Raw genomic sequence first — 26,062 nt, forward strand, 5'->3', positions numbered from 1 at the left:
AGAGACAGTATATATATATATATATATATTTATACACACACACTTTTCTCTAGAGAACACTCAACTTAATCTGCCACTAAAATGCCTAGGGACTGAGGAAGAGGAACAACTGGGAGCTGTGTCCCACTCAGGAGACTTGAGGCCTAGAACCTATAGGAAGAAGAGAGGGAGTGCAGCAATCAGGGCAGGTTAAACTGAAGGCTGAGCGATAGGAACACCTGATGGAATTAAGGTAAAGGTGCTAAATCACAAGGTCACAGGTGAAAGATATGTGATCACAGGTAAATGGTAGTTTGGAGTGCTTACCTGGAGGCCGGGAAACTAGGACGAAACTGGTGTCTTCCAGAGATAGACCAACACCCAGCTCCACTGTCACCTAGCAGATAGACAAATTTGGAACCTATATTAGTTGGTCAGAGCTTGGTATGTAGATTCAGGTGCTAGGGAGGAAATCTGTTTATCAGCTCTTACTGCAAAAGGTCAGAGTTTAGAGGTTATGTCATTGGTCTCTGTTGAGGTTCTGAGTTCAGATTATGAGTCAGAGATCAGGTTCAGTCAGTGGTCATGGGGGTGAGGGATCAAAGCTCCCAAGTTGGGTGGGTTGGGATAGAATGTCTAAGTTCAGTGTAGGAGTTCACCTGAGGCAAAGAGCAGGGTAAGACCCCGGCTGGCAGCCTTCATGAGCTCGGTGTTGACCCTCTGGATGTAGGCACTGCTGAGGGAGTCTTCATCATCACCATAGCTTACAGTATGCACATGTGGCAAGGATGACTCATTACTGAGCAGGAGGAGCCACTGCAGGAAGGGCTCCTGTGCCTCATGCCGTCCTGGATTTTTTTTTTTTTTTGAGAGGTGGGCACAAAGGTAGTCATTAGGGGTTTGTCAGGATCTCTTTAGCTCATGGCATTCCCTTGTCAAAGCAGGGATCAATAACCACCTCCAACCCACTTCCCCACCAGATGGTCCTCTTAGCAGTACCAGGGCTACTGTAGACCCATGTGGAGATATTGGCACCAGCACTCATCAGGTATTGCACATCCAGACTGGCCTCGATCCCTGCCCGGCCTCGGCCCTGTTTGCCAACCACTCGGGCTACTGATGTCTGGTGTGCAAAGTTGCCACCAAAGAGGTGCATGAACTCAGCAAGATCTGAGTCATGGAAGTACTGCTCCAGAAACTATGGAAGGAGTCAGAGCAGGAATCATGAGTCAGAGAGTGGTAAGACACTGAAGACACCTTGGGGAGGCTGGGGGAACCCTGGGCTCTCTGCTTGGCTCACCTGGGCACAGGCCTGGCTGTTGTTGGTGGTGCCAGAGCCCACATCTTGTGCTGTCAGGTTGTATCGCTCACGAATCACGGATGGAGTCACTCCAAAGTGCAAGCCAACGCTTCCTGCCACTTGTGGCTTGGGGCGTTGCCTCAGGGATGATGTAGGGGGAAAGCGGTGTAGTCCCCCCACTGTGGAAAGGGGTCAGGTTGAGATCTTATAGACTTCAATACTCATTTTGTCCCTGAGCACCTCCACTCAAACCCCATCTAAACTTCTCAGCCCCTGGATCTGCTTGCCCCAACTCCACCAACGCCACTGGGTTTACCAAAATCCACATGAGAGGCCAAGGCCTGAGGGAGCTGGTAGGGACGTAGGGACCTTACAACATGGATCTTTGCTGGTCCCCCCACATAACGATGAAATTCAGCCCCAGGGAGCAGCAGCTCTGCCTGTCTGGAGGTCAGAGATCAGAAAACAGAAGTCAGAAAACACAGAACAGAGCACCACTGGGCAATCAGTCATTATCTCCTCATGCATTAACCACTACTCACAAGCTCTAAGAAACTCTCAACTCCCTCCCTTTGGGGTTTCTAGTCTCCCTGGGACAACTGATGCTTTCCAAGGGGCAATCATTCTCTCTCACCGGACACTCAGCCAGCAAGTCAGAAAGTCCTGTGTGGTCACTGAATTGCAGTTCCGGGCTCCAGCTGCCAAAAGCCATTTTTTGACTGTGTGGAGGGTAAGTGGTGATGGCCGGACCAGCTCAGCCACATCCTCTATGGTTAGATATTTTCCTGCAGATATTCAAAGAGGGGCTTGCTTTCATGGCTTTCCCAAGCTGTCTTTTTGAACCCCAAACAATAAACATCAGGACTTTCCAGGGAGGGCTGTGCAGGTGCTGGGTATATTTGGGGGCCAGGGGAAGAAATGTCTGGAAAGACTTGTAATGCTGTGGTCACGAAATACAGATTTACCCTAAAGACCAGTAGGTTGCAAATGATGCACCACAGCATGTATTTCCATGATCATGAAAAGCAAATGAGATTAATATAAGTTTTCTATTTTATCTCCAATAAAAGTTTCCAAAACTTTTGGAGCCAATCATAACATCTAATTTACCTCTTGTCACCATACTTGTTGATTTTAAGCTTAACATGATGGTGAACCACTATTTCCTACATGAAGCCACACACATTAGTACTCCCCTCTCAGGTGATCTGAGACCTCCCCCTCTCACTTCCACTCTTCACACATACACATTGTCCCCTTGCCATCAAAGACTTTAACTAGAGAAAAGGATACAATCTAGTGGTTGGAAAGACTTTTTTTTTTTGTGAGTACAATAGGTAGTACAGTGGGACTGAGGTAGAGGGGAAAAAAGACTGCAGACCAATCATGGGGCTGGGCAGTTGTCCAGAAGAAAGAATAAACAATAGAGTTGGGGGCAATGAGAGATGACCAAATGTGGATTAACTTAAAGATAATTTAAGAGTTGAAATTGGCAGCCTTGGTGTCTGAGGAGGAAATGGGAGTGGATTTGAGCAAGGGGAGAGGAACTTGAGTTGATGAGCACTTACGGATAATGGGTTCTATTTCATTTATCTGGTAAGTAACAGAATTTAAATCTAGAGCTGATCATAAAGTCTGTACCTTTAACCTTATCCATTTTTTGGTCTTTAGACTGAGGAAAACAGGTGGAACGTGGGGGAAGAATGTTACTTTGGTAGTACAGTTAAGTTCTAATTCACTTTTTTATAAAAAACTCCTCAATGATAGTCACTGCCATTCATCTGCCCTATATCACTCCCCTGTCAGGCACAAGGAGCATGACCCTGATGTGATTTATACCATCTCATGCCCTGCCCAGCCCTGTGTCTTTCACTGCATTCCACTTTGTGCCCTGGTTCCCAACATGCACCGTAGCGAGGAGAGCCAGGATCCGACACGGCCTGTACCAACTCCGAGAGTCTCTCCAGATTCTGCTGTCTCAAAGCAAAGGTGAGACTCAGCTCTTCCTCAGGGTCCACAGGGCCCAGGGACACCCAGCCTGGGGGCAACCTGCAAGGTCAGGGGACAGGTTAGGATGTGGAGGGGAAATATGGGTGGGTTGGGGAAGGTTCTGGATTAGCGGCTGAGACTTTGGGTACAATCTCAGAAGTGGATAAGGATCACAGAAGATGAATGACAAACTAAGCCTGGGAAACTGGGGTATGGAGGCTATAGAGGTAGAAGGAGCTGGTTTGAGAGTGAGGGATGCTAAGACCAGGACAGTGGGTGCAGAACAGGGCATTCGGAAGGAGACAGTCAGTGTTAGGTCAACTCACGTCCTCCGCTGGTCAGGCTCCGGGCTGTAACTACCTTTGCTGGCGACGATGAGGGCAAGGAGCCCTAGGAGGCTGCGGGGACGGCAGGTGGGTTTTAGTGGTAGCTTTACTGTCATTATATTCCCACCCTCCAACACGTATTCTTTCCAACATGATCCCCTTCACTCCGGCCCCCCTAATTTCTCACCAGGTTCTGAGTCCCATTCCGCCTTTCTGCAGATGTGCTGTCATGTGACAGATCACATGGGCCCCATCTTCCAGGGCCACCACCTCCCTGCCTAGTAACTAGTGACGATGCAGGCTTCTTCCTCTCAAATGGTCCTGAATGCTGGGAAGGGGTGGGGCTACCATTAAGATTTCCTCTCTCTGCATAGTTTAGCACAGCTCCCCACCTGCTGCCTAAGTCCCGTCCCCACCCCTCTCCAAGGAATCATCACCAGGGAGTGGTTGGTTCTGGAGGCCTACAGACATGGGTTATTCCCAGCTGTTTGATTAAGAGAAATAACTTCTTAGACTTTAGGTTTCTACATTTACAATAGAGACTATCATAAAAAGTGATTTGCCTCCAAATTAATTAGGGTTACAGTGAAAATTTATTCTGAGATAAAACAGCAAATTGCCAAGCAGAGCCTGACTCAACAGATGTGAGGTCTTAAGCTCCAAGAAGGAATCACTTCACTTGGCTACTCCTTTTTTTATGGGGTGGATACTGGGGAGCCTAGGGCTGCTTTACCCTGAGCTACATCCCCAGTCTTTTTTTTTTTTTTTAACAGTGTCTTGCTAAGTTGCTAAAGCTGGCCTCAAACTTGCATTCCTCCTATCTTGGTTGGCCTCTTGCCCACATTAGAGGGAAAGCACTGTAGAGAGATGTGATTGTCAGTCTCAGGCTAGGCTCTTGAGCTCCTGGTATAATCCCCATCCTAGATATACATATATCCATAATAGGTGCCTTCCAGTCATCCCCACAGAACAGAGCCAGAGGCTGGATACAAACTGCAGTTTATTAAGGCTCCAGAGTGAGAATTGGCACTTGTTCTGGGTAGGGGCAGGGTGTCAAAGAAACCCAAAGGAGCTGGGCCCAAACAGCTTAGAGGGACCTTCCCCATTCCCCTACCCCCCCAATAAATAAAAGTCTTGCTCCATCTCAGGGTGCTGGCACAGGGCAGGAAGTCCTCATTGAGGAGAACCAAGGGCTGCTGCCTCCTTCATATTCCTCCCCACACTGGACCTGACTGGGATGAATGTGGGACCTGCCCCCACTGAAGAATTTGGGATGGAGAGCTGGGGCTTGACAGTGGCCTCCCTGTGGCCAGTCATGGTCCGAGGCTGCCCATGGCAGGCTCAGAGTGGGGCCTGCATTGGGGACACTATGCGCATCCCAGGTCGGGGCCCAGCCTGGGCCACAGCTAGATGTGCAGCTCCGTGTCATCAGGTGGCTCCAGGCCAGACTCTGTGCTGAGTGCTGAAGCTGAGGGGCCCTGGGCCACCCCAAATGGGGAGACAACAGGTGAGCGAGCAGCCAGAGGAGACAGCGAGGGTGAGAAGCTGGGGGACATGGCAGCTGAAGACAAAGAGCCTTCGTGGCTGATGGGAGAGCGGTGAGAGGACGGTGGGAAGATGGCCCGTGCTGCAGCTGTGCTTGCAGGTTTGGGGGGCACAGACTTGGCTCCTGGGTGGGCCACGGCAGTGATGAGGGGTGGTGGGTCAATACGGGGAGCAGGGGGACATGGCCGTGCTTCATCCTTGAGCCGAGCAATCTCTGTGAAGACACTGGCCAGTGGTTGGAACTGAGGGCACCAGCTCAGCAGGTAGTCCCAGTTATAGCTGCCACGAAGCTCCTCCTCTCCAGCCACAATGGCGGTCAGTGCACCTGCCACACATGGTTTGCCATCTGCTGGGAAGCCATAGTCCCCAGTGGGTGCGGGGCTCAGGCCACAGCCCCCCAGAAAGGCTGTGGCAGTGGCTGGGGGTCCCTCCTCTCGATACAAAGTGGCTCCTGCACCTGGCAGCAGCAGCCCTGCCTTTCGACCCTTATACCAGGTGTCAGGGGCAGGTGGCTCACAGGATGTGTCACTCAGTCCATCTGCATCCTGCTGGATGCCTGAGTCAGGGCCCCGGGCAGCCAGGGAGGAGGCCACACTGGCCACACGGGGAAACTCGTTGATCATGCGTATCTCATCATCTTCTGCAGCCTCTGCTGAACCTCGGCCACTTGAGTGTGAAGGGTCCAGGGAGCCACCACGAGGGTAAGGTCCGCCAGCTCCCGGCCCACCATAGCTGGGGAGAGTCTGGTGATACAGGTGCTCTGATGGTGGTGGGCTGGGAGGATCCCGGCCCAGCTTCTGCAGGGAGCCACTGGCTAGGGGTGCTGCCTGTGACATTGGGCCAGGGGCTGCATCAGCCTTCCGGCTGCGGGCCCGAACAAGTCCTAGGACCAGGGCTGCCAGTGCAAGCACCACCACAACTCCCAAGGAGGCTGCCACAGCCCCCACCAATAGTAGGTTAAGGTCAGGTGCCAGGCCTAGTGCAGTGTGAGTGATATCTACAGTCACAGGTACAGTGGCACTTCTGGAACCAGGCAGAGGCCCCCGTGCTACTACCTCCAGCCTTAGCTCCCGTGGTGCTTCACGCCGGGTCCGGCTCCCACCCCCAGAGGTGGTTGTTCCACTGCCTGGTGCCTGACTGTCCACCCGCAGGTACAGGGCACCTGTAGTCTGGTTGATACCAAAATAGGGGGAAGAGGTGGCAAGGGAATAGAGCACCAGGCCATCAGCACCCCCGTCCTCATCTGTGGCCTGCACATGACCCAGGCTGTGGCCACGCTGGGCACCTTCTGGCACTTGGAAGTGGAAAGCTGGAGCCAAGAATACTGGGTCATACTCATCCTCTCCAGTCACCAGCACTGACACAGTGACAGAAGCTGAGAGATTCCCAGCATCAGCAGCACCCACCAGCAGCCGGAAACTTCCTGTGTGCTCATAGTCAAAGGGCACTCGTGCCCGCAATTCCCCTGTAGAGCTGTTGAGTGCAAAAGCCTCACGACCCCCAGGCCCAGCCTCTAGCAGGCTATAGCGGAGCTTCCCAAAAGCCCCAGCATCCCCATCAATTGCATGCAGAGTGGTCACAAGAGTGCCTGGAGGCTGGTTCTCAGCCAGGCTGGTGCTGAGCAAGTTCAGTGGGAAGGATGGGCCATGGTCATTCACATCCTGGACCTCAATTGTCACTGGTGCCAAAGCAAAGTGTGCCCCAGCAGGGTCAGCAGCCTGCACTACAAGCTGATGGCGAGCCTGGGTCTCACAGTCCAGGGGGAGGGCCAATCGCAAGGTGCCAGAGCTCTCATCCAGTTCAAAGAGCCCCAAAGGGTCACCTGAACTGAGGGTAAAATGCACAAGGCCATGAGGGCCAGGGTCAGCATCAGAAGCCTCCATGTGCAGCAGCTCAGCTCCAACAGGTATGTCCTCAGGTACTGTCACATGGTAGGATGCTCGGGTAAAGACAGGTGGGTTATCATTGACATCCAGCACAGTAACGGTCACTGGCACAACTGAACTGCGTGGTGGCTGCCCCCGGTCAGCTGCAGTCACAGTTAGATTGTACTGTGTGAGGCTTTCAAAATCTAGAGGCTCAAGCAACACCAGGCAGCCTAGTGCCTGGGGGCCTGGTCCAATGCCCTCTCCAGCCTCGGCCAGCCGGGATTCCAGATGAAAGACTCGGCCCCGGTTGCCACTAATGATGCTATAGTCCACAGTGGCATGAGTGCGGCTTCTGTCAGCATCTGTGGCCTCCAGGGTGAGCAGTGTGGAACCAGGGGGTAGATCTTCAGTCACAGCCACACGGTAATGTGGCAATGTGAAGCTTGGGGCGTGGTCATTTTGGTCCTGTAGCTGCACATGCACTGTGGCTCGTGCTGCTCGGCCTGGAGTCCCATGGTCTCGGGCTTCCAGAACCACATCCACCACTCCTGGCCCCTCATGGCCCAAAGCCACTGTTCCTAGTGTTGTGAACAAAGTTCCTGAGATGAGAAGGGAGGGAAAAGAAATAGTCATTCAGCAGTGGCTGTGTGTGAGCAGCTTGGGAAGTCAGACTCCAGGCAATGGCCTGTGTGCTGGGAGAGTATGGAATGGCCTCATGGATTCAAAGCTCAGGGAATAGCTTCTAGACAAGCAGTCAGGGCAGGGCTTATCATATTAAAGACAGAAGGAAGAAATATCCTCCCTAGGTCAGAGATCTAGGAATCAAAATTTTGAGTAATAAGTTCTAGGAGTGAGGTCCAAATGTGGCCCAATATTGTCAAAGATAAAGGGGTTACATTCTGGGGAAGACACGCACCATTGTTGGGATCAACACTGAAGCCTTCAGCAGGGGAAGCCAGATGGTAGGAGATGTGACCATTGGCACCGGAGTCACGGTCAGTGGCAGAAACAGAGAGAATGGCACTTCCTGGAGGAGTGTGCTCAAGCAGCATTACCTGGGGTGTGAGAAAACGTGTTCATGGCCAAGCTGCCATGCTTGGTGTCCATTATGGCTTGGAGCCCATACTCCTTAATATTTGAATGAGAACTGCCCACCTTCTCCCCTTTCTGGCCACAGGATGTAGAAGTTCACACAACCTGGAAGGCTTTTCTGAGATGGGACCCTCCCATTCCAAGGCAACTCCAACATCCAGCCCACTCCAACCACTTCTAGCTCCGCCACATCCCTCCAACAGGAACAATTTCTGGCCCAGTTGTGGGTACATCCAGGGGAGTTGGTACCTGGTAGAGGCTCTGTGAGAAGGTAGGTGCATTGTCATTGACATCCTCCACAAGCACTGTGAGGTTGGCATGGCCCTCGTGAGGTCCATCATGAGCCAGCAGCTGCAGATGGTAGTGGTCACACTGCTCAAAGTCCAAGGGACCCGTGAGGGAGACACGGCCTCCATAGCGGCCAATACTGAAAGGATCCTGAGGTCCAGATGGACTTAACACATACCACAGCACTGGTCCAGAATCCACATCATTCCCTGTTACCTGTGCAATCTCTGAGCCCAACAGTGCATCTGCAATATATGGGACGAGGTTGCTTTGGCGGGGTTCCAAGCAACCCTGGAGCTGCAGGATGAGAATTAATGCCTCTCAACCACCCCTTTATACCTCTTGTTTTACCAGCCCTTACCTTCAGACACTCGGAGCTCCCAGGGCTGGGGGATAGTGGGGCGATTGTCATTGGAATCGATGACCATCACTGTCAGGGTAGCTGAACCCACAAGGGCAGGGCTTCCTCTGTCTGTGGCCATCAGTACAAGCCTGGACACAGAGCACAATCAAGGAGCAGGGTCTGGGGATAGAAGGGGACCCTGCAAAGGGCTAGGAGAACTCAGGAAAGAGCTGGGTTCTGGGGGAATTCATGGGGTGGCCTAGGGACAGAGAGGGATTCAAGGCAGGAGTTGGAAACTAGACAGACCTAGGATGGTGTCTTGGGTCCATAGGGGCCAGGCCTTACCGTGCTTCAGCCCAGATCTCACGGTCCAGGATGGCTGTGGTAGTAATAGTGCCTGTGGCTGGGTCTACATGGAATAAACCGCGTGCTGGCTGGGATGCAGCCAGACTATAGGAGATCTGTCCTCCAGAGCCTTGATCCAGATCATCTGCCTCCACCTGGTGAGTGTAGGAGGTTGCTGGCACTGGCTTGGCCACAAACAAATCTGACCAACCCTTGCCCCCTAACTTCCTATCACTCTCCACACCTGCAGCAAGGGCCCCTCCAAAGGCCGGGACTCTGGCAGGAAAGCCACATAGTGGGGCCTCAGGAAACGGGGAGCATTGTCATTGGCATCTTGAAGGGTCAGGGTCAGCACAGAGAAGGCAAAGGCTCCTCCACTCTCAGCCTGTAGGACTAATCGCAGTCGTGGGTTTGTCTCAAAGTCCAGGCCTTCTGCTGAGTGAACTGTGATGGCTCCTGTTGGGAGGAAACTGCATCAGTCACAGCCACTTTCCTTGCCTGGAGCCTCACCCTTAATCCAGGGCAACTCCTTTCACATTAAAGCCTTCTCTGGCCCAAAGAACCTATTTCTCAGGAGCCTGTTCCCTTAGAGCCCTTGCTCCCCTTCTTACCTGTACTAGGCTGGATAGAGAATATTCCTTTCTCATTCCCACTGAGAATACTATAGGTGATGGGTCCGTTTGAGCCCCCTGCATGGACAGCCTTGGGGGAGATAATAGGAGTCCCTGTAGAGAGGATGAGAGAGGATAGTATCAGTTGGACTGTGAGTACTAGGGAGGTTTGGGAGACATTTTCAATGAGTAAACCATCCAAGGATACAAATCTGGGACACATGGCTAGGGACCTACCTATGGGTGCATTCTCACGAAGTGTAGCTTCACTACTAGCCCGGGGAAAGCGGGGTCCACGCTCAGACTCCCCCTGCAGTCCAATAATGACCACACCAGTGGCAGAGCGAGCTGGACGACCAAGGTCAGTAGCCACAATGAAGAGGACACGATCTTGGGGACTCAGAGATGCAAGAGAACGGGCTACCCGGATTTCACCAGTGTAAGAGTCCACAGTAGTGCCAGGAGGCGGTGTGCCTGACAGCCGGTACAGAATGGAGGCATTGGCACCAGCATCACGATCTTCAGCTCGTAGTGTGGCCAGAGGCAGAATTGGAGTATTGAAGCTAGGGCCTGGGCGAGGTAGGCGCAGACGCAGAGGGCTAGTGGGGAAAGTGGGTGCATGATCATTGACATCACGCACTGTGATGGTGATAGGCACTGTTGTGCTCAAGGGCCCAGCAGCTGCACCATCCACTGCACTCACAGAAAAGGCATAGCTGGGACAGTGTTCTCTGTCCAGGGCTGTGGCTGTGCGAAGTTCCCCAGAAGTAGGCTCCAGCAGGAAAGCTCCTGCTGTACCTGAACCCAGGTAGTAGGTCACATGACCATTGGCCCCAGCATCAGGGTCATGAGCCTGTAGTTGCAGCAACAGGGTCCCTGCAGGTGCATCTTCAGGCACCTCTACAGAGTAGGCAGGCACAGGAAAGGCTGGGGCATGGTCATTGGCATCCAGCACTGTTACTGTCACAAGTAGAGTGGCACTGAGAGCTGGCTGGCCTCCATCCCGGGCCTCTATCCGCAGCTGGAACACTGGCTCCACCTCCCGGTCTAGTGGCCTCAAGGTGCCAAATTCCCCAGAGGCAACATCTAGGGTAAAGGCTCCTGATGGGTCCCCATCTGCAGAGAAGGGTATATACACATAATCATGCATGTCTCATTTCATGGGGATGGTGGTGGTTTATAAGCAACAGCAGAAGGAAATACAGGGGTTGGAAATGGGATGGGAGAAAGACAAAGATCAGAAATAAAAACAGTAAAGCAAGATACTATCAAGCAGTTGTCATCACTACAGTGTGGTTTGGGAATTCCTAGGAATCCCCTGAGGCTCCTTCATATACATAAGGTCAAACTACTTTCATAAACATTACATGCCTTTTTCATTCTCATTTCACAGATATACAGGAGTCTACAGATGCTACATGGCATAATGACATTATCACTTGGTTAATGAAATGTGTGCTTATGTATTGTTGTACATAATTTATAGAATAGGGAGAAAGTTTAGGGCATGAATATGTGTATTTTTAGAGATTCAGTTTATATGGCTACCTTCAGTTCTACCTATAACCTCTGCAACTTCATCATTGTCCAACAAATTGCTATTTAAAATCGTAACATTTCGTTGTGCCTTTGCAGAAATACAGCAAACAGTACACTTCAGTGGCTTTTTTCTCAAGGATACTTAAAAATTGTGTAAGTTTTAATATCTAACACAATAAATATTGATATGATCCACATAAAAATCCTTTAAGGTTCTCAAAAGTTAATTCCTGGGACCAAAAACTTGAGAACCACTGTTATAAGACACAAATAGAAAGATAAACACAGAGACAAAAGGGAGCTAAAGAGCTAGAAAGGCATAGAGATACCCAGATACACTGATATAAGCATGAAAGAAAAAGTGGGAGACATAGAGGAGAAAGGAGACACAGGAAAAACTGACTGAAACTGTCAGTGGCTAGCAAGGAGCAAGAATCAGGCTAGTGAATGCTGAGTTAGTGCATATAGGATAATTCTCACCAAGGATCCGGTACTGCAGCTGCCCATTGGCTCCTACATCTGGGTCGGAGGCCCTCAGCATGGTAAGAGTCTGGGGGTCTTGGCCCTCAGGTATTTCCAAGTACAGGTGGACATTCCCAAAGGTTGGAGCATGGTCATTCTCATCCTCTACAGCCACTCTCACTGTGACATGAGTTAACAGAGGGGGCGAACCCCTATCCCGAGCATATACTGTGGGCAAGCAAAATTAATGAGGTCTAGTCTGCCCCCATCCTGTGGTGAAATCAATACCACACAGTGTTCATACATGTTTACCAATACACACATAAATTACACACAAAAACCAGAAATCATCTATTTCTATATACACACTAGGCCCACATATATACATGCATAGCATACATGTATAAGAATATGTTCTTTTCCTTCCCACCTCCCAAGTTTGGTACATACAAGATGTATCTTGAATTAATGGTGCTGTGACAGAAAAGACACTGAGGTATTGAAAGATCCAGACTCAAGTTCCAGTCCTGCCATTTCCAAGATATGTTAGCTTAAGCAAGTCATCTGACCACTCTGATACTCAATATCAATATGCTTCAAGCTGTTAAATGGCTGCAGTATAATTTGAGGGAGGCCTAGAAGGCAGAGCTGTGACAATATGCATTTGAGAATTTGTATGATCACAGTGATGACAGCCTAGTAGTCAGTTTACCATGTAAACTTCCTAACTCCGGACTCCTCAGAAAAGTCCCAAACTATAACAAGCTGTGCTGTAACACAGAAATCTCTAAAGTACTTTGGGGGTTTTGTCCATGTTTACAGCACCTCTGGCTCTTGGGGTCCTGTTAAAGTGTACCTGTCAGGTTGATCTCCTCCTGCTCCTCTCGATCCAGGGCCCGAAGGGTAGTGAGCACGCCAGTGTTTGGGTCCAGAGAGAAGCTTTCACCAGAAATGCCTCCATAAGTCACTTGGCCATTGGCCCCTAAGGAGGGCAGCATGGAGGGCGATCAGAGGGTAAATATACTCTTCATTCCCTGAGTCCATCCCTCTCACAATTCATCAGCCCAGTTCTTACCTAGATCAGGGTCGGTTGCTCGCAGAGTTAGCAGAGATGTGCCAGCAGGGCTATTCTCACGCAAGAGAACGCTGTACTCCTGCTGCTCAAAAATAGGTGCCTCATCGTTGACATCAACAACACTGACAGTCAAGAGCTGAGTGGAGGAGCGTGGGGGGGAGCCGTGATCTGAGGCCACCACAGTCAGAATGTGCTCAGCTCGCTGCTCCCGGTCGAGAGGTCGTACCACAGACAGCGCTCCTAGGTAGGCAATAAGACAGGTTTGGTAGCAACCTCAACATTCCCTCCACACTAGAACCCTTCTCGTCCTCACCCCCTAGGCACAACTCTCACCAGTGCTGGAGTGTAGCCGGAAGTGGCCATCCCCACCACCTGCCAGGCGATAGGATACGCGTGCGGCCTCTCCTAGGTCTGGATCCCTGGCTACCACATGTAGTGCTGCGGGTCCGGGAGGCTGATCCTCTGGTAGGCGCACACGTGAGGGCGAAGCGAAGACTGGAGCGTTGTCATTTTCATCTGTGACAAAGACGCGCGCAGAAACGCGCGCTGCTCGGCGGCGGCTGGCGTTGGTTGGCCGGTCAGTGGCCTCTACCAGCAGTAGCAACGCAGGTGTGGTCTCCCGGTCCAGGCCGCGCGGAGCGGTGAGCGCTCCGGTGCGCGCATCCAGGCGAAGAGGCGGCACTGGCGGCTCCTGACGTAGCAGGCGGTAGCGCACTTCGCTGTTGGGGCCCGGGCCGTCGGCGTCAGATGCGCGGAAAGTGTACAGCGCCGCCCCGGGCTCTGGGTTCTCCGGCAGCGCCAAAGCCAAAGGATCGCGCGCAAAGGCGGGGGCGTGTTCGTTCTCGTCCTGCACTCGCACCTGCACTCTCAGCAGCCGCGCGCCCGCGCCTCCCGGCCCCTCCGCGCGCACCGTGAGCGCACGCCAAGCTGGGCCCGCCTCGAAGTCCAAAGGCCGCGCCAGGTACAAACGTCCCAAGGCAGCATCCAACGCGAACGTGCCCTCAGGATCAGCGCCGCCTACCAGCGTGTAGGTGAGCGCGCCTACACCGGCTGACTCTGAGGGCGCCACTGAGCCCAACAGGGATCCCGGCAGAAGCCCCTCAGCCGCCGTCACCGTCAGCACCACAGGCACTGGCACTGTTGGGTCAGGCTCTGCAAGATCCGGGGGCAGCTCGGCAACACGAACAGAGGAAAGCACCTGTTGTGTAACAGAGGGGAGATGGAATCAGAAGGGCTCATATTAAAGAAAGTCTGCACTGGCTCCTTGGTCGTAGGTTAGGATGGTTAGAATAGCTTTACAAGAGGGCCCAAGGACCCCCAAGAAGCTAGAACTACCGAAGAGGGGCCCACAGAGCAGATATGGGGAAGCCGGTAGATAGTAGGGAAGGGCAGCCATACCTGCACAAGCAGTTGGAGGCTGGCACTCCGAGGAGGGCTGCCTTGGTCATGAGCAGTCAACGTTAACACATAGTGGGGCCGTTCTGCTCGGATCAGGGATGCTGCAGTGAGCAGCTCCCCTGAGTGAGGGTGTAGAGAGAAGAGCTCTGAGCCAGGACCTGGAGACAAGGCAGAGCAAGAATGAGGGTTTGGGGCTCAGAGCTGGGTAGACCATGAGCATATGTCATCACCCATCAACTCCCTTTACCCCACCCCACCCCACTCCACCCCATACCAGTTAGGGTGTACAAGATGGTCCCATTCTCCCCCTCATCGGGATCCTTGGCCTGCAGAGTTGTTACAAGTGTTCCTGGAGGCACTCGGTCTGGAACCTACAGAGACAAAACTTATTATCTCCTTCCTGTTTTTGAGAAAACTCAGAATCAAGTTCCCCTCACCAGTGTGTAGGCAGAGCCCCTTTTTTGCTCTCATGCCTGTTGCAGGAGGCAATCTCTCTTACCCTACAGTTCTATGGATTATGTGGCTGCAGTATAATCTGAGGGGCAGAGCTGTGACGATATTGAGAATTTGTACAATCACAATGATGACAGCACCCCACTCCCTCTCACACTTCTTCAGGACAGGGTCCTGACACTACACATACCTGTATAGGGAGGCCCCCACCAGCAGCCCCTGAAGCCTGCAGGAAGGTGGGACTGTTGTCATTGAGGTCGAGCACTGCAATGTGCACGGTGCCTGTGGTGCTACGGGGTGGACTCCCCCCATCCTGCACCTGCACCAGGAGCTGGTAGCTGCTCTGCTGCTCTCGGTCCAGAGTTTGGAGTGTGGTCACTTCTCCTGGGAATGCAGGATGGAGATCACATATGAGATAGTGATATGTAGCCTGAGGACTACAGGTAAGAGATAGTGATATGTAGCCTGAGGACTACAGGTAAATTCCAGGCTGACTCCTGGTCTGAATGGCCAGGATCTAGGTTGGGAATTGAGGATCCTTTCTGGGTGTTTATCAGTCTGGGGATGAGGCTGAGGAGTCTCAGAATTTGAGTCCCAGTGCTTACCGGTCTGGGGGTGGATACGGAAGGCCTTGCTGTCCTCTGACAGCTGTCGCAGGCTGTAGGTCAGACGTCCATTAGGTCCGGAGTCTCGGTCAGTGGCAAAAACCCGGCCCACACTGGTCCCTGGGGACTGGTTCTCAGCCACAGCCAGGAAGGTGGGCTCTTCAGACAAGCGGGGACTGTGATCATTCTGGTTGAGTATGCTGACCCTCACAGTGGCTGTGCCTGTCTGTTGCCCCAGCTCAGCTTTGGATCCAGATACTGCCATTACCTTCAGTGTGTATAACTCCTGGGTCTCAGGGTCCAGTGTTGCCCGTACCCACAGCCACCCACTCTGTGGCTCCAGGCCAAAGGGACTACTTGCTCCATCTGCTGCAAGGTGATAGGTTATAGGGCTCCCATCTGGTGCCTGAGCCTGCACTTGCAAGACCTGTGTTCCAGGGGCGGTGCCAGAGGGCAGGTCCACACGGTAGACAGAGCTGTCGAATCGGGGAGCCACACCACGGGTCCCCAAGTCCTGTACCACCACCCTAAGTCGAAAGTGGCTATTGCGTGGTGGGGAGCCCCCATCCCGGGCCTCGAGTTCCAGCTCATGGGCTGGCCCCCCTGGGGGCCCCAGAGGTCCTATAAGCCGTACATGACCTGTGGTAGGGTCCACTGTGAAGGCCCCACCACCTCCAGCAAGCAAAGTAAAGGTGACTCTACTGTTAACACCTGAATCAGGATCCAGAGCCCGCAGGGTATAGATGGGAGTCCCTAGGGCAGTGTTTGGTGGCAGCAATACCGTGTCTTCAGGTATAGGGAAGGCAGGGGAGTTGTCATTCACATCATCCAGTAGTACCCGTACCCGAGCTACTGTGAAAGCTGGGGGCACTCCACTGCCTGCTCGTACTTCCAGCTCCAACACTGGTCCCAGAAGCTCCCGGTCCAGAGGTCGAAGTGTTTGTAACAGCCCTGAGGCCGAATCTAGGGAGAAGAGTCCCCGGGGATCCCCGCCTGATAAGGCAAGGGTCACAGGCCCCAAGCGACCTAGGGAGTAGGAGAGAAGGGTCAGGAAAGAGGTCAGGGGGGCACCTGTTGAGTCAGCTCCCAGACTCTGATCCCAAGAAGAGTTGAGTGGTACCCACACATATATTTTTCAAAGTATTAAGAAGAGAGGCAGGCGCTGGCAGAGAAGTTGATTGCCACTAAGGTGGTATTCATGTTCCACAGTGTTTATTATTGGGGCTATCTATAGTATGATACTGTAGGGCACCTTGAGATGGTGTTAGAGGGCTATACTGGGATATCTGAATGTGGCACCAAGTGCGTATAATGCTAAATCATACCTGGTGGGTTGTGTGCCTGGACTATGCCCACACTGGTGCCTGGTGCCACATCCTCTGGCACAGAAAAAACATACTGTAGTTGCTCAAATATTGGTGGTGTGGGGGTTCCAGGCACAATGCTGATGTTGACTCGGGCACTGGGTTCTGCCTGTAGGCCACCTCCATCCTGGGCTCCAATCTCCAGTTGTACCACAGAATTAGCCCGTCTGGCCAAAGGCCAGGCTACTGTCAACAACCCTAAAGAAGGGATAGAATCAGAGATATATAAGGGAAAGAATAGGGAAGTGTTTTGGAAGGGAAAGCAATACAACATTTACTGGGGAGAGGAGCCTGGGGCCAGGTCCTGGTAATGGGAGGATCCTTACCTGAGTGCTCATCCAAGGCAAAAAGTGGGGGGCTATTACCAGCCAAGATGTGATAGGAAAGTCGCCCATGGGGTCCCTGGTCAGGGTCGTGGGCACGCACTCTTAGCACAGCTGTGCCTGGTGTACTCTGAGCACTCAGACTGGCAGCATACTCCCATGGATAAAACTGAGGTGGGTTGTCGTTCTCATCTGACACAAACACCTTCACATATACCATGGACTTGAGGCCTCCCTGGTGGGACATGCAACCATAGGTCAGGTGGGCCCTGCCTGGCCCTGATGAGTGCTCTACTCCACTTTCCCTTCCCAAGGTCTGCCTACTCACCCCATCCACAGCCGTCACTGTGAAGTCAAAGCTTGAGGGCCCCTGATCACGGTCCAGGGTCCGGGTTGTGCACACATCACCACTATGGGCATCAATGCGGAACGGGGGAGGCCCAGAGGCCCCAAGTCCAGCACCCAAAGAATAGGAGAGGAGGCCAAATGGGCCGCTGTCAACATCGGTGGCTGTCACCTGAGGAGAGGATAGAGTGAGTGAGGCCCCATTTTTTTGGCCAGAAGAAGGTAAGTGGACCAAAACCTGTTCCCAGCCCAGACCTCACCACTTGGTAGGTTCCTGAGAGTCTCTGGTCACAACTCTTTTGTTAAATGGTCAATACATAACCTTGTTTGATGTGTGTTTCTGTTTAAAGACAATTTATTAACATTAAACTCACAGCCATTAACACTATAACTATACCTGAATAAACTTTTTTTTTAAATTTACTTTTCTAGTTGTAGTTGGACACAATAGCTTTATTCCATTCATTTAGTTTTATGTGGTGCTGAGGATCAAACCCAGGGCCCCACATGTGCTAGGCGAGTGCTCTACCGCTGAGCCACAATCCCAGCCCCTGCCTGAATAAACTTATCTAACACATGCATTTTCTCTGTAAGGCACATCAAAGCTTTCTTATGCCTAGGAATACTAGATAGTACTCCAGCACTATGCCTAGAGAGCATTTGGAATAGCAAACACACACACTCTCTCTCTCTCTCTCTCTCTCTCTCATACACACAACCACAAAAAAAAAGTAGCATTAATTAGAAATCAAAAAGTAGACGTGTTTTTGAGGTCTAACTTATATAGGAGCTAAAACAAAAGGCAAAGCATCACTTTTTCAAACTCAGCTGGCCATGTGCATATTGGGTGACTCAAATTTTTCATTGTTCTGCCTATGTCTGAGAATGACTGCAAAAGGGCTCCAAGTATTGATTTTTGGAGTTACAAATATATTTTAGAGAATAAGTGAGTTTGCAAATAACAAGGACCAACTGTACCTACAAAGATAAGTGCTGAGGGCTGGAACCTCAAATTTCACACAGAAATTAATAACCCTCACCAAATGTCCTAATCTCCCTGAATGGAGAACTGACCGACCCATATAATTATTAAGATTGAAATTATGAGTCTAATCTTTATTGAGTTGATCATTACACAATGAGATCTGATGTCACTATGGGGTCTGCTCCATGGATTTATCCGTGTGGCTCATGCACCTTTTGCCTATGATAGGGCCAAATACACAATAGATGCCCTATGTGTATTCGTTGATTGAGAAAATGGACATTCTGATAGACTGCATTGTAACAAAACCTTCTTTCATACTAAGTTTTTTTACACTGGGTCCACATTAGGCCCTCAATAGTGAGTTAGCTGGTGCTGACTGCTGCAGGCTATGACAAAGTGCTCTTTGTGAGTAGAAGGACCTCAGGGTCATGATATGCTGCAAAAGGAAGATGGAGCGTTCCCTTTCTCAGCCAGAAAATGTGCTCAGAGAGAAAGCTGGCCAAGGATTACTGATTGTTGCCCAGGCCCCGAAAGAAGTGATCTGTGCCATTGTTTACTTTCCTGGAGACACTAAGACCCTGCTACAGCTGAACCCTGGAAACAGTTCCTACTCTAACTGTGGCTGTGGGCCCGGATATCCCAGGAGACAGACTTCCCCCTGCATCAATCCCTGTGGGCAGCAGCACAGCTGTGGCACCATCTTTAGAAGCTGTTAAAGACCTTTGCCCTCTGACTCGCAGCAGGAAGAAAGCAATAAACAGTGGTCAGGGGAAGTTGTCAGGAAGTGACCCCCAAAGGCACAGGGGCATTGACTGGAAATGACCAAGGCAGAAGTGAATTTCCTGACCTGTACAGCTCCTGCTTGGAGGTTTCACAGCAAACACAATCTCCTTTTTCAGTGGGTTCTCAGCTCAGCTTCTCAGTCCAACCTTGGTCAGCTCCCTCTCCCTGCTGCCCCAAATGCTGTAATAAACCTCACTCCTCTCCTCTGTCTCCACCCAATCCCTGGCTCTTTACCAGATGCACTATTTCAAGAAGAAAGACCCTTATATGTGAACTCTCTCAAATTCCTACTAGATTCTTAACTCACTGCATCTGTCCATCCTGACCTCCTTTCTAGGTGCATTTCCTACTTTGATTTCTGGACACTATATTCTCCTCCTCCTTTTCTCACTGTTTCACCATCCTCCATTCCTTCTCCATCTCCTCTTACTCTGCTTGCTGTCATATACTGATGCTCCCTGAAATTGCTCCTTGGCCTTTTCTCATCCTACACACTCTCTTCAGTTTTCTCTTTCACTTGCCTGGCTTCAGTCATCATCAATCCTTTCTCTCTGGTCTGGACAACTACCCTAAACTGCAAATGTGTATATCCAGATGCCTGTTCAACATCCCCACTTGGATGTCCCACAGCCACTTTAAATCCAGCATATCCAAAACTAAACTCGTGATCATTCCAAACCTGCTCTAATGACTCTTCCATCTACACAGTTGCTCAAGCCAGAAATCAGTTTTTCCTTTTTCCTCACCTGGTATATCAATCAGCCAGGGACTCAGTAAGTCCTCATTTCTACTATTTGTCTATTCCTACCCATTGCCATTATCACTGTCCTGATTAGGCCTAAGTCAACACTCCCTGGACTATTGTAATTCCCTTCTCATAGGTGTCCTACCCTCCAACCTCTACTCTACACAGAGTTTCTCAATGTTGGTACTACTACTGACATTTTAAACCAGATGATTTTTTATTGTTGGGGATGTTGTGCGCATTATTGGATGGTTAACAGCATCCTATCCCCCACACGCCAGTAACATCCCACCAGCTATGACAATCTCTGTCTCTAGACATCGCCAAATATCTCTTCTGAGGGCAAAATTACCCAAAGTCATGAACAACTGACTACCATTTGAGAAAACAAATATGATCATTTCACTCGTGTACTAAAAAATCTTCAATGTTCCCTTTAGAAAAAGCCCACATTGCTTGGTTTGGCTGCTCATTGTCTGACCTACCTGCACAATCTCATTTTTGCACTCTTCCATCTCATATCTTAAACTCCAGAGATAATGAACCACTTGTAGCCCCTTGAACAAGTCAGACTCTCCCACTTCTATGTGTATGTCACCTAGGTTGGAACCTTTCCCCTGTCTGGTCCCCTCATAAACTCCTATTCATTCTTCAGGTCTTCATTTAAGGGTTCTTTCCCTTGGGAAACACTCATACTGCCTATATCCCCACTATGGAGGTTTTCTTATTGTAATAATCTATTTTTTGCAAATGAATCTCTGCTCTAGACTACAATCTATGTGAGATGAGGGGTAGGATTGATTTGTTCATTACTGTACACTGCATTTCTAGTACAGTGATTGGCATATGGTACAGATTCTATAAATGTATATTGAATAAGTCAAACGTCAAGACTTTGTATAGTTATAAACCCCCAATAGTCATTTGTACCTCTTCTTCATGGTTACTAATAGTAAAAACTCTTGGAAACCATCCGGAGAGTTGCCCTTTTGCTTTAGGAACTAATGGTGAGAGAATACGTTTGGAAGCAATAACCCATTGGTCCTGGCCAAGAGGAAGAGTAAACACATGGGAGAGTGGGTGGTGGGAGCCAGACAGCAGCAGGCAGGCAAATATCCAGTCTGGCTGGATGCCAAAGGGTCAGCCAGGTCCAGGCACTAGCCTGGAAGTCTAGGCCAAAAGCAGCCACTGAGGAGATACTCAGGGGTCCAGCAGACTTTAAGCATGAGTCTTTTAAGAGGAATATTCTCTCCTCCAGCTATACTTAAGATGCAGCCAAAGCAATATTTCCAAAAGACATTAGATTTATTCAGAGCCCCTCATTGGTTTCCTGTGAGTCCTAAGCCAAAGATGGTGATCTGGCCCCATCTACTATTTTGTTTCATTTCAACCCACTTCTTTCTCATCAGTACAGTCAAGGACAACCTGTTAAGTCTCAACATGTCATGATGTTTATTCATCAGTCCTTTTTTCTGTAGGATTGGCATCTCTGTCCATGTACCCTACATTATCTATTTGGCAAAATCTCATTAGTTCTTCAAAGCCCTGCCTCTGGGCTTCCAGAGCACATCATATGCCATCTGCTACAGCACTAGCTGGTGGTCTATCTCCCTGTCTAGATAGAACCTGCCTAAGACCTGTTTTCTGGATCCAACACAGTGCTAGGTTTGTAGTGCCAAGGAATGATTTATCACTCACCCACTGATCCATTAAAAGTCAGTTATTTAAAATGAATAAATAAGTGTGTGTGTGTGTGTGTGTGTGTGTGTGTGTGTGTGTATAACCATGACCGTTCCATCTCAAGGAAGTTCAGTGACTTCCTTTGCTTTCCAAGTAAGGACCTAGTGACTCACAGTGTGGTATCCAAGGATTTCTGTATTGTGGCCTCAGACTGCCTCTCAAGGTTCATGTTCCTTCTGCGTCTTCCAGGCCTGACTTGATGCCAGCCTGTGCTTCCTTCAGTCTGTCCATTGTCTCTTCCCCAGAGAGGCCTTCCTGCTCTGGACATCAGGATCTCACTAGATAGTTCTTGCTACCTCTCATCCTCATCTCTGAGCCCACGTGTCCCATCAAGGCACAGTTCCATAGGCAGGGACAGAGATTTCTTCCAGCATAGCCCAGCACTGGACTAGGCATGAAGGGCTTCATAAATGCTGGCAACTCCCTGAGGAGACAGGAACTACAGAATCTCCATCTTAGCCCTTCAGAACAGCTTTGAGATTATTTCTTTCACTTCTTGACCCTGCAAGAAACTTTTCCTTTATATATAATCTACATTCCTTCAACTGCCAAATTACTAGCCTGAGCTTTTGTAACTTACTTTCTTATCTTCTCAACAATCCCCCACCCTTAGCACAGGCTCTGGAGCTCAAAGGATAGGATTGAACCCTCTGACATAAGTCATCACCAACATATGCACCTGCAAGGCTTGGTTCCTACTCTGAGGTCCCCTATGTTGCTCAGATCCCCCCTGCCCACAGTACAGTGTTCAGGGCCTACCTACCTGCAGGAAACAGGTTCCAGGCTGGGTACCCTCAGGCAGTGAGGCATTATAGAAAGTCCTTTGGAACTGGGGCTCATTATCATTCACATCTTGCAGGGACACACTAACTGTGGCAGAAGAAGCTAGAGGGGGCAGGCCCCCATCTGTGGCTACCACAATCAGCTCTGGCTGGGGTTCCGACTCATAGTCCAGGGAGGCAGTTGTGGTGATGATGCCTGAGGTGGGATCAATGGAGAACCGGTGGGTGTGAGCCCCAGGAACCAGACTATAGGTGACCTGACCATTGGTGCCTTGATCAGGATCCCGGGCCGTCACCCGCACTACGAAGCTACCAGGTAGTGCAACCTCAGGCAATGGCTCAGGCTTGTAGAGCTGGCGGTCGAAGGCAGGTGCATTGTCATTGACATCAGTGACATGTAGCACAAAGGCAGCTTCAGCCCGCAGTGGGGGTGAGCCTGAGTCTGTGGCTGTAACTCGCAAGTTATAGGCATCCCTTTCTTCTCGGTCCAGCCGCCGAGCCACACATACCAGATAGATGACACTGTCTTGGGTACTTAGAGCAAAGTGGCCCTCTCCACCCTCCAGGGACACGTTGACATGGGCAAAGTCACCATCATCGGGATCTGACACAGAAATGCGAGCAACAAGCTGTCCAGGTGGGGCAGCCTCAGACACTCGGGGAGAGCCATCTGCACTTAGAAAGATGACAGTCATGGAGGGTTGATTATCATTGGCATCTCGCACATGCACAGTCACAAAGGCTGAGCCCAGTTCTGGGTGAGCCCCACCATCCCGTGCCTGCACCACCAGTTCATGGACCCGCCGCTGCTCAAAGTCCAGTGGTCGCTCCAGCCGCAGCAATCCTGTGTGTGCGTCGATGGAGAAGGGTCCATCACCTTCACTCTGCCTTCGGTTGATCTCATAAGTCACAGCCCCATTGGCACCAGCATCAGCATCAGAAGCAAATACCTGCAAGACAGGACTGCCAGGGGCCAGGCTCTCTGAAACCACAGCATGGTAGCGGCTCTGATTGAAAGCCGGAGCATGGTCATTGATGTCCAATAGTGTTATGTCAAGCAGGGCCTGGGCCCTCCGGGGTGGTGAACCACCATCGTAGGCCTCTAGCTGCAACATATAGTGTGAGCGGTTCTCTCGGTCCAGCTCCCCAGTAATTACTAGCTCAGGCACGGGAGCGCCATCTGGACCAGGGCGTGTCTCCAGTCGGAAGGTCTCTCCAGCCCCATCACCAGATAGTGCATAGCCCTGGGTTCCCAGGCGGCCAGCATCAGCATCACGGGCAGGCTCCAGAGGGTACCTCGTGCCAAGAGCTGTATGTTCAGGTATCTGCAGAGCAGCCCGAGCCTGTGGGAAGGCTGGAGCATGATCATTGATGTCAGCCACTCGTACTGTAACTTCTACAGTGGCACCGTCAGGAGTGACTGCAGTGAAGCGGTAGCGGTCCCGCCGCTCACGGTCTAAGACCCGAGCTGTACGGACGACCCCACTGTGTTCATCTATAGCCAGGTCAGTTCCCACACCACTGCCCTCCTGGGCAGAGATGAAGAACATGGGAGGAGCTGCTGTGCCTGCTGGAAGCCCTGCACTGATGTCCCCGATCAGAGTGCCTGCTGGCTGTTCCTCATCAATCTGCAGGTCCAGGCTCCCAGCCTGACCCCAGGTGCCTGGCACACCACTTCCCAACAACAGCACCAACAGTGGTAGGAGGAGGAGGGGCCTGGGATTCTTCATGCCAGGGCAGGAGGGCACAATGCCCAGTTCCTTCTGCATGACAGGGGCAGTCCAGCTGTGCCTGAGGCTCCTGCTCCAGGCCAGATTCTGGGCCCAGCTTGATCTCAGGTCGAACTTATGCCCTCAGGCTCCCTGACTGAGGAGAAGAGCAAAACAAAAATGGTCATTAGAGAAGGAATCAACAGTCCAGAGAGATTGGGATGTGGGTCATTTTGATCATACCAAAATGCAGACATTCTCCAGCAGGACTCTCATGCTGCCACATACCCATCTCCAGTCCCAGGAACCTGTGCTTTGGGATTCCTCAAGGTCTCTCCAGTCTTTGCCCTCACAAGTCTTCATCCTACCTCGAGCCCTCTCAGATTACTCTGCTTCCTATATTTCAGGTCTGATGCCCACAAATTCTCTTCTATCTCTAGACTTAAAGATTTAGTCAATCCTTTCTTATTTTCTGTCATCCAGAACTAATGCCTTTTTCAGGCTCAATAACCATGTAGTTGGTAGCCCTGCCTGAATTGTCAACCTTTTCCTCTCTGCTAGAATCTTCTACCAGTATTTAGGTATGCTCTAGTCTTAGCCCTGCTTCCCTCTCTATTCAACAAGATATTGAGCACCTCCTACATGGAGGCACTGGTAACCCAACAGTGAATAAAGGAAACAGGCCTTGGCTTCATGAAGCTACAGGTCAGGAGTTAGGCAAGTAGTTATAAATATGATCAAGGCTATGAAGGAGAAGTACAGGAATCAGGAGAACATGTAAAGAGCTTAACACAGGGAGTCAGCAAGAGATTTTCTGAGGAAGTGACATTCAAGTTTAGAGATAAACAGTGAGTAGATGTTGGTGCTAGTTATGCAGTGTTGGGCAGAGGTGGAGGGATATCGGAAGGAAAGCATTCTGAGAGAGTGAACAAGATTTAGAAAGGGTAAGAGTATTTGGGGTGGGTTGGTCGGTGATGCACATAAGGTGTAGAGCTAGGGACTTAGAGTATGAAACAAGGCAGGACTCAGAAGCTTACTAAAGATTTTAACATGATCCTAATTGCAAATGGAAGCCACTAAAGTATTAAAGAAGTGCCATGATATGACTTACATTGTCTGAGCATCTTTATCACTGCCCTTTGGAAAACAATGGCATTCAGATAAGATGGTGAGGTACCTGTATGAGTCTAGGGGATGACATTGCTTTGACAGTGACTTGGATGAGTGTTAGAAATTAAAGTGGTGAGAAGTGGATATGATATATGAGGGGGATTAGAAGGTAGAGGAGACAGGCAGGGTTTAATGACTGCTTGGAAGCAGGCAGTGAGGAGTGAGCCTCTTTTCTGGCCTTAACTATCAGATGGACAAAGAGTTAATTGGTCAGAGAGAGAGAAAGGAAGAAAGAAAGGGAGGGAGGAAGGGAGGGATGAACAGCCAGCCCAAGAGGAGTGTGCCTTGGCTCTAAGGAGAAACAGGTTTCAAATGCTGCTAAATTTCAAGGAAGAGGCCTAAAGACCCAGAGGAGGCATTTGGTGACTAGTAAGAGTAGAATCAGTGGAGAGATGGAAACAGAGGCTGAAAGGAAGCAGCTGCAGGAAGAAACAGAGACATTTGGAAGCCACTGCCCTCTATGAAAGGTGGTTTCATTCCCCCCATTTTCTCCCTTTTCACACCTCCTGCTGCATGTAGTGAGGCATCCTCTCTTGTGACATTGCTATCACTAAGCTTCCACGCATTTCCATGTTCTACATCCAATGGTCATTTTTAAATCTTCTTGCTGGATTATTCTGGAACACCTCTTGGCTTCATACTGTAATACCCCACCCCCTGCCTTGCTTCCACATGCTTCCCAGTCCACTACGCAGTCTCCCTCACAAGTTCATCCTCTGCCCACCCCTTCACCTTTGAGGCTCTTCAGGTTTCTCTCTTCCCATTCTCTGCACTCTGCCTGGGTGATCTTATTTACTCTCATGCCTCAGTTAAAATGTATCAACCACTTTTTATGTGCCATCTATTTGCCAGTGACTTTCCAATCTCCATTTCCAGCTCTGAAGCCACTCTATGG

General features: G+C 50.6%; 2 protein-coding genes across 2 annotated transcripts in view; both read right to left on the minus strand.

The window, feature by feature from the left end:
- The window catches only part of Tpp1 (tripeptidyl peptidase 1), an 8,519-nt gene extending 4,653 nt beyond the window's left edge, over window positions 1-3,866 (minus strand). The window contains exons 1-9 of the mRNA XM_015477581.2: window positions 3,782-3,866; window positions 3,595-3,666; window positions 3,189-3,328; window positions 1,914-2,064; window positions 1,596-1,723; window positions 1,280-1,458; window positions 979-1,177; window positions 639-827; window positions 307-376 (exon numbers count right to left, since the gene is read on the minus strand). Coding sequence (XP_015333067.1) covers window positions 307-376; window positions 639-827; window positions 979-1,177; window positions 1,280-1,458; window positions 1,596-1,723; window positions 1,914-2,064; window positions 3,189-3,328; window positions 3,595-3,666; window positions 3,782-3,825 — 1,172 coding nt within the window. The 5' untranslated portion in view covers window positions 3,826-3,866. The remainder of the gene's footprint in view (window positions 1-306; window positions 377-638; window positions 828-978; window positions 1,178-1,279; window positions 1,459-1,595; window positions 1,724-1,913; window positions 2,065-3,188; window positions 3,329-3,594; window positions 3,667-3,781) is intronic.
- Window positions 3,867-4,577: 711 nt separating this feature from the next.
- Dchs1 (dachsous cadherin-related 1) overlaps window positions 4,578-26,062 on the minus strand; it is a 28,123-nt gene continuing 6,638 nt past the window's right edge. The window contains exons 2-21 of the mRNA XM_015477580.2: window positions 22,270-24,154; window positions 17,234-17,422; window positions 16,909-17,140; window positions 16,544-16,780; window positions 15,219-16,244; window positions 14,804-14,997; window positions 14,435-14,531; window positions 14,161-14,318; window positions 13,096-13,960; window positions 12,763-13,002; window positions 12,544-12,669; window positions 11,706-11,915; window positions 9,924-10,802; window positions 9,687-9,800; window positions 9,320-9,531; window positions 9,076-9,230; window positions 8,749-8,879; window positions 8,349-8,632; window positions 7,924-8,062; window positions 4,578-7,606 (exon numbers count right to left, since the gene is read on the minus strand). Of these exons, the coding sequence (XP_015333066.1) occupies window positions 5,001-7,606; window positions 7,924-8,062; window positions 8,349-8,632; window positions 8,749-8,879; window positions 9,076-9,230; window positions 9,320-9,531; window positions 9,687-9,800; window positions 9,924-10,802; window positions 11,706-11,915; window positions 12,544-12,669; window positions 12,763-13,002; window positions 13,096-13,960; window positions 14,161-14,318; window positions 14,435-14,531; window positions 14,804-14,997; window positions 15,219-16,244; window positions 16,544-16,780; window positions 16,909-17,140; window positions 17,234-17,422; window positions 22,270-24,057 (9,882 nt within the window). The 5' untranslated portion in view covers window positions 24,058-24,154 and the 3' untranslated portion in view covers window positions 4,578-5,000. The remainder of the gene's footprint in view (window positions 7,607-7,923; window positions 8,063-8,348; window positions 8,633-8,748; window positions 8,880-9,075; window positions 9,231-9,319; window positions 9,532-9,686; window positions 9,801-9,923; window positions 10,803-11,705; window positions 11,916-12,543; window positions 12,670-12,762; window positions 13,003-13,095; window positions 13,961-14,160; window positions 14,319-14,434; window positions 14,532-14,803; window positions 14,998-15,218; window positions 16,245-16,543; window positions 16,781-16,908; window positions 17,141-17,233; window positions 17,423-22,269; window positions 24,155-26,062) is intronic.

Source organism: Marmota marmota, unplaced genomic scaffold (genome assembly GCF_001458135.2).
Source record: "Marmota marmota marmota unplaced genomic scaffold, marMar, whole genome shotgun sequence".
NCBI classification, from domain to species: domain Eukaryota; kingdom Metazoa; phylum Chordata; class Mammalia; order Rodentia; family Sciuridae; genus Marmota; species Marmota marmota.